This window comes from Echinops telfairi, unplaced genomic scaffold (assembly GCF_000313985.2).
Source record: "Echinops telfairi isolate 266 unplaced genomic scaffold, ASM31398v2 ScPeMD7_7420;HRSCAF=8458, whole genome shotgun sequence".
Taxonomy (NCBI): domain Eukaryota; kingdom Metazoa; phylum Chordata; class Mammalia; order Afrosoricida; family Tenrecidae; genus Echinops; species Echinops telfairi.
Genome location: NW_022111320.1, coordinates 47,539,561 through 47,547,353, shown reverse-complemented (window position 1 = coordinate 47,547,353; position 7,793 = coordinate 47,539,561). Strand labels below are relative to the sequence as shown.

At 52.6% G+C, this 7,793-nt stretch overlaps 1 protein-coding gene across 1 annotated transcript in view; it reads left to right on the top strand.

Annotated features, from left to right (window-relative positions):
• SLC6A20 (solute carrier family 6 member 20) overlaps window positions 1-7,793 on the top strand; it is a 31,863-nt gene that overhangs the window by 10,840 nt on the left and 13,230 nt on the right. The window contains exons 4-7 of the mRNA XM_030887623.2: window positions 1,660-1,887; window positions 4,172-4,282; window positions 6,043-6,284; window positions 7,119-7,281. Of these exons, the coding sequence (XP_030743483.2) occupies window positions 1,660-1,887; window positions 4,172-4,282; window positions 6,043-6,284; window positions 7,119-7,281 (744 nt within the window). The remainder of the gene's footprint in view (window positions 1-1,659; window positions 1,888-4,171; window positions 4,283-6,042; window positions 6,285-7,118; window positions 7,282-7,793) is intronic.

Genomic DNA, 7,793 nt, shown 5'->3' with positions numbered 1-7,793 from the left:
CTCCAATCACCAGAGAGCCTGATAGAGGGGGGCGGGCCTTACAGGGCCATTTATCTCTCTGCCCTCCAATCAAACTGCGACCTGATTAATCCCACATGTTCCTATTGGCCAGGTGGGCACAGTAAACCTATCTGTGTTTTATTGACTCTAAAAGGCATCCCACTGCCTGGATCATAACAAACTATGGATCACAGTGCGAAGAATGGGAACTGCAGAACACTGTCTTGTGTTCCTGTGGAAACTGGACACGGACCAAGAAGCCGTGAGAACACAAGGGATGCTGTGTATTTTAAAATCATGAAGTATCTGAAAGTCAGGTCTGTCACCTGTTACCACACTTACTCCGTTTACATGCTAAACAAATAATCTGAGAGGTTGAACGAGATGAGGAAGAGGGTGACATCAGGATTGAATGAAAGCCGATTAATAATCTTCTATATGCAGATGACACATCTTGCTTGCTGAGAGACGTTGAAGCACTTACCGATGAAAATCAAAGACTACAGTCTTCAGTGTGGATTACAGCTAAATGTAAAGGAGACCAAAAAATGTTGTTTTAAAATCCTCCCACTGGACCAATAGATAACATCATGCTAAAAAGAGGAAAGTTTGATATTGTCAAGGATTGCATTTCACTTGGATCCACAATTAACACTGATGGAAGCAGCATTCAAGAAACCAAAGAATGAATTGTACGGGGCAAATCTGCTGCCCAAGACCTCTTTCAAGTGCTCAAGAGCAGAAATGTCGCTTTGAGGACGAAGAAGAGCCTGGCCCAAGCCATGGCATTTCCAGTGACCTCCTGTGCATGCCACAGCCGGACAGTGACCAAGGACGATTGGAGCAGAACGGATGCATTCGAATGATGCGATTGGGAAGAATGTTGAAAACATAATGGACGACCAGAACAAACAGATCTGCCTGGGAGGAAGTACAGCCATCATGCTCCTTAGAAGCGAGGAGGGTGGGACTTCATTTCACATATTCTGGGCATGTTCTCAGGAGACACCAGCATCTGAAGAGGCACAAAGTCGAGGGTCCGTGAAAGAGAGAAAGACCCTCAAGGAGATGCATTGACACAGGGGCTCCCACCATGGGCTCCCACGGAGCAGCAATGGCGCAAATGGTATAAGAACAGGCCAGTTTGGGACTGCACATTGACAGCACCTAATGATTTGGCAGTTATGGAATGATGTAATCATATCTCAGGATGTTACCTGACGTGATCAGACATTCAGATGTCAGAGAAATAGATCAGGAAGCATATACCCTTACTCGGGTCACAGCCCTGACCCACTAGAAAGGAGGTTGCCTTAGGGCGGTGGTTCTCACCCTTCCTAATGCCACCACCCTTTAATACAGTTCCTCGAGTTGTGGTGACCCCCAACCATTGCTACTTCATCACTGGCATTTTGCTACTGTGATGAATCATCATGTAAATATCTGATAGGCAGCATGTATTTTCATGGTTACAACTCGAACATAAAGCATAGTGATTCATCACAAAAACAATATGTAATTACAGACTGTGAAATGCTTATTTCTAAGGACAAATCAATGAAATGTTGCCTTGAAGCATGATGTAGCATGGGTGACAGTCTTCACACCTGTGGCCTTAGCTCTCATCTTCTCTATATAACGTTTGTTTTGATCCCAAAGGATCCCCTGCCGTGGTCCGTCTGCCCGTTGAACGCTAACCGCACAGGCTACGACGAGGAGTGTGAGAAGGCGTCCTCCACGCAGTACTTCTGGTACAGGAAAACCCTCAACATCTCCCCCTCCATCCAAGAGAACGGGGGTGTGCAGTGGGAGCCTGCACTGTGCCTGATTCTGGCCTGGCTTGTGGTGTATCTCTGCATTCTGAGAGGGACCGAGTCCACCGGGAAGGTAGGCAGCCAAGCAGCAAGGACCTCTGTTTCAGGCACCGCCCCGCAGGGCCTCTGCAGTGCAGGGGCGAGGAGCTGGGCAGCCTTTGTTCCATCGGGCATGGAGTGCCCATGAGTCAGGGACCAACTCAACAGCAGCTGCCAACTGTCCTGACAGAGACTCTGCAGTTCCTGGTCCCTCTTTGGGAATCTCCTTTGTTTCCCTCCAAGAATTGTGCAGCGTGGTCAGCAACGGGTTCTCCCAGTGGGCTTGGTCACATGCCCAGCCACCCGACCTGCTTCCCTGATCTGGGAGAAGCCTTCAGGAAAGCTTGCTTAGCAGAAAGGGAGGTGTGTTAGACTGGGTAGACTAGAGAAACAAATCCATATATATATGCTTTATATCAATTAAGGGAACACCCCAGTCCAGATCAAGTCCACAAGTCCGATATTAGCCCCGAAGTCTGCTGCTAGTCCATAAGTCCCTCTTCAGACTCACACAGCCACATGGCATGATGCAGACTGCAGGAAGATCGCATGCCGGTGGGTGAAAAGTCTTGTAGATCCAGCGGCTGTGGAAGCATCTCAGTTTGGCACGGGTCTCCACATGGCGCCTCCAGCCCTCTGAGTGTCTCACCAGCAGGAAGGTGAAGGCAGAAAGAGAGGCCGAGGAACTTCCCAGAATCCTCATGAGAAAGCCACACCCACCAGGAGGCATCATCAGGCTGTGGCCTGATGGACAAGCTAGACTGCACCCCTTCACCTGTTTGTCAAGTTGACATGAAATGATGTAACTACCACAGGAGGGGAACTCTTCTTGCTCATCTGGGAAAGTGGAGGGATACCAAGGCTCGCCCCTGGAATCTCCTCTGTCACCCACTGGTTAGTTCTCCAGATTGGTCACTCCCCTCCCCACCACCTGTTCTCCCTTGAGTTCATTCAGCTCCATGACCTGATGCCCATTTTATCCACTGGCCAACCTCTGTGTGCCCCTGGTTTATTTTCTTATCACTTAAGGTGGATTTATTACTCTCCCTAGTGACAGTGATCTCAGCTAAGATACCATGAGAAATGACACACTGTCATTCTCCTGCTGTCCCCAGAGCGGGAAGGGCATATGGCATGACCCTGGTGGCCTCAGAAACCCAGGAGAAGGTGGGGTACCACACCTTGGTGTGACCGGATGGCCACGTGCAGTACACCCCCATCGACTTGCACATGGGCCATCTGCTTTGATTCACCCAGAAGGCTCCCCACTCTGAAGGGAACTGCCTATGCATTTAAAAACAAACAAAGGAATCTCACAAATGAGTTCTTTGCTTTCCAAAAGAAGAGACTGTGGTGCATGACAGAGTTGAATTACAGGGAGGAAAACATCCGGTCCTGGGTGGTTGGTTGAATACATGCGCGTTGCACATGTCTCTGAGAAAACTTTGTTAAAGTTAGAAGTCTCCAGCATATGAGGGGCTATGGCCAAAGGTTCGTGGAAACTGAAGATAAAGCGTTATTGAGCTTGGGAGGCCAATACATAGGAAATGAAGATTTGGCTGGGGGGATAAAATACCATGTGTGTGCAATTTTAAAGTCCACTCAAGAGAGCTCTGATGTGTGGGCTGCCTTGGTCCAATCACTCGATTCCCTGAGGTATTTATGGGGAGGACCTTGGCCTTTCCTTGCCACCCTGCCTCTCTTTTATACACGCAGACGACCTTCGGCTGGCCTGCCACCAGGCCTGGGGTTTTTATCACTATTTCCTTTTACAGATAATCTTGTAAGTGATGTGTCTCCAGTTTTGCTTAGGTCACAAGGAAGCTCAGAGCTGAATTTGGCTCACTTGTAAAACCAGGGAGGACCTTCCCCCCACCCCCACCCCGGCGCCTTTTCTTTGGGCCCATGTTTGCCTCTTAGGCTGCCTTCTAGTCATTTGAAAGCATGGGTGCAGTTGACCCCAAACCTTTTTCAGGATGAGGTCCAGCGGAGGACGGAGACCGCTGTCCTGTCTTAGTTTGCTCGTGCCGCTGTAACACAGACACCACCGTGAGGGGCCTTTAGAGAACAGACATTTGTTTTCTCACACGTGTGGAGGCTGCCAGCTCACCTCAAGGCCCCCACCATGTTGATACCTCCCTTATCCCTAGCCCAGGGTGTTCCTGGGTCCCTTGACGGGTAGACCATTTCCCACATGGCTTCTCTACTCTCCTGGGTGTGTGTGTCTCTGGGTGGAGTCTGGTCTCTCTGTAGCTCAGAAGTGATTAGGTTTGGAACCCTCCCCACACTGAAATAGCCTCATTCTCCCGTGCCCGCAGGTGGTGTATTTCACCGCGTCGCTGCCCTACTGCGTCCTCATCATCTACCTGGTGAGGGGCCTCACACTCCATGGAGCCACCAACGGCCTGGCCTACATGTTCACTCCCAAGGTACTGGCTGGAGAAAGAGCCCTGAGGTGTCCTCACCCAGCCCGCTGGCTTCCAGGATGGGTGGGAAGGGGGGCGAGGCAGAGGGTGGGTGGTGGGAGCTGTAGTGTACCTCAGGAGATGGGTGGGAGCCCACCAGACTGTGATGAGGGGATAGGTTCCCTGTAGCCACGAGACCGTCTGCTCAGCCCACGGTGACCCCTCAAGCAAACACCGTCTAGTCCATTCCAGCTCACGCCCACGCCCCGTGTCACGGAACAGAACACTTCCGCAGGGCTCCGTTGCTTGTGATCCTGATGGTACGAGGTCTCTACGCCTTTCTTTGAGGGTAGCACCCGAGGGGTTTGCTCCACCCACGTTGATGTTCGGAGCCAAAAGGTTGTACCATGCCAGGACCACGCTGGTAGGCTCCACACCCTCTTCATGCTGAGTCATTAGGACACTCTCTCGACCCTCCCTCCACGGATTGCTGCCCGAGCCTCTTACTGCAAACCCGCTGGATCCGTTACCTGGTGCTACCAGGAAAATTATAACCACGCCGGTGACTCCAGAGACGAGAATGCTACCTTCTCACAGTCCCAGGGGTCCAGATTCAGCATGTGCAGGGCCGGGTCTGCTCTGTGCCCACCCTGAGGGAGATCCTTCTTTGGCTCTGACCAGCTGCGGGTGGCACCAGGAGTTTCTTGGCAGCCCTTGGTTTGTAGCTCTATAAAAGGGCTTCAAACGTTCATGGGAAATGGAATTAAAAGAGAAATGGAATTTTTCCATGAACTTGTTGACGGTATCTTCTCCTAAGGATTGTCCCGTCCCCATTGTGCCCCATTTCCAAGTCAATTTTCCCCTTCCATAAGACAGCAGCCAGCTGGGACCAGGGATTAGGACCTACCTTACTCCTGTAGGGGTTGCTTTGAGTCGAAAATTGACTCCGTGGCCACAAGTTTGGCTTGCGTGGACTCCTGCGTGGCCTCTTTAATTTAGCTAAGGACATCTGCAAAGGAAAAGTTGAGTCCAGGCACGGAGACAGGGGCTGGGATTTCAATCTATCTTCTTGGGAGACACCCTTCAAAGCAAAACAACCAGCTTCCAGACCGTCGATTGAGTTATTTGCCATAAATATCGCTCTCCTGTTCATAACCCACCCACCTCTCTCCAGGGACCCCCACCGAGAGTGTGTTTCACTGAGGGGCTCTCCTGGCCTTAAGCACAGAACAAGTTCTTCCTTGAGCAAATGTGACCCCGGAAACAAAATGCTTCCAAAGCCCCACACCCATCCCCGCGTGGCATTTACACCTAAGCTTGGGCTTCCACCACCGGTTCGCAGCCCCTCCATCTCTCCCCTCACAGTGCCTGGGCCCCAGATCAGGGGCTCGATCTGTTGTCCACTGATTTTGTGCTGCTGTTTTCATCTGAGCGCCTCCTGTGGGGAGTTTCAGGGCGTTGTCCAGTGAGTGTTGGGCTGCTGACAGTAAGATCGGTGGTTCACACCCAGCAGCCCTTTCCAGGGAGAAAACTGAGGCTGTCGGCTCAGAAACCCTTCCACCGGTTAGACTCCACTGGACAGCAGGGGCGGGTGTTGTTTGCGATGGGGGGACGGCGGAGGAGGGCCCGAGCGTTTCATGTGCTGGGGAATCGTAAAGACTGCTCAGCTCCCCGCCCAGGCCCGTCTCTAACGGGCTAGGAGCCCATCCATGAGTTCGTGCCTCTCTTGGCCCGCCTACACACTGAGCATCCTGCGCCGGCTTCACGGGCCCTCTCCCCTCTAGCTGGAGCAACTGGCCAACCCCAAGGCCTGGATCAACGCGGCCACCCAGATTTTCTTCTCGCTCGGCCTGGGGTTCGGCAGCCTGATCGCCTTTGCCAGCTACAACGAGCCCTCCAACAACTGTCAGAAGCACGCCATCATCGTCTCCCTCATCAACAGCGCCACCTCCATCTTCGCCAGCATCGTCACCTTCTCCATCTACGGCTTCAAGGCCACCTTCAACTACGAGAACTGCCTAAACAAGTAAGCCCCGCCCAGGCCCCGCGCGGCACCCAGAGAGGAGTCCCAGAAGCTCTGAGCGGAAGGTTCATCAGCGGGGAAGAAGAGGTGGGCCCCAGGGAGTCAGGAGCTCTAGCTCGGAGCCTTCGGTCAGGGTTCCAGGTGGCCCCACCAGCCCCCCACTCCTTGGGCACGCCGCTGTCTGCTCCCGTCATTCAAAGCACTACGGCCAATTGAGTGTTTAACAAACCTCAGTTTCCACTGTCCCATCTCTCCTGCCTCGGACATACGGGAAGCTCTCTGCTTAAGCCCCAGCACTTACTTTTGCTCCCCGTTTCCAACTATTCAAGAAGCACCGTGCAGACACTGTGCTCTTCAGAGCGGTGATTATTGGTCCCTTTAAATTCGTTTAAATCAAGTGAAACGGAACATTCAGCTTCTCTCAGCAGCCTAGTGGGTGCCTGCCATGCGGCACAGCACAGAAAGAGAAGCAGTCCACCCTCACGGGTTCTGTCTGCACCGCCCAGTCCGGCAGCCACACTGCCGTTCTGCCGGACAGCACCGGCCCAAAGGTTACAACAGCCTCCCTGTGTGGGGCTGGCCCCCATTGTCATTGCTGATCTTACTTGAGGCTTTGTCCAAGCCTGCAGAATCACTTGGCCCTTTTTAAGGGGTCACCAGTCGGCAGATTCCCTTCATCGGAGGGGAGAGGAGTCCGTTCCTGAGTCAGGAAGAGGCTGAAGGAGTGGGCAGCCCGGCCGAGAGCCCCAGCTTCTGAAGGGGGGCGGCGGGGGGAAGGGGACGGACGGACTGTGGCCTCTGTAGTGGGCGAGGGCCAATCGATGATCTGCTCCACAGGGTGATTCTGCTGCTGACCAATTCTTTTGACCTTGAAGACGGCTTTTTGACCCCCAGCAACCTGGAGCAAGTGAAGAGCTACCTCGCCTCCGCCTACCCGAGCCAGTACGGCGAGGTGTTCCCACGGATCACAAACTGCAGCCTGGAAGCGGAGCTGGACACGGTGCGTGCCCCAGGGAAGCACAGGAGGCCGCAGCTCCTAGCACACCTGCTTCCTTCACCGGCTGCTCATGAGAAAAGTGGGGGTGGGGTGGGGTGGAGGAAGGGGTGTAGAGGAGAATATGGGGCTTGAGGGAAATGCGCTGTCCATGAAAACCAAGGAAAACGCAGGTGTTTCCCTCGTCCCTCCTTAGAGAAGTGAGCCTCCACCATCCTCTCCTCCAGGTGGGACAGGAATCCTAGTTTTCCCTGTTTTCCCTTTGGGTTCTCCAAGTCCTTCCTTCCTTCCTTCCTTCCCTCTCTGTGAAGTTCAAAAAATGCAGGAACGTGCGGACAACACGATAGCACACACCCATGCATTCACCACCTGGAATAAGCAATTAAACACCGTGCAGATGTATACTTCAAACGACACAGTGCTTCTACTTGCTCATTCATATATAGTATAGTGTAGTTTCTATATTCTCTATACTCTCTGTATATAGTAGAGTGTAGTTTCTATATTCTATACACTCT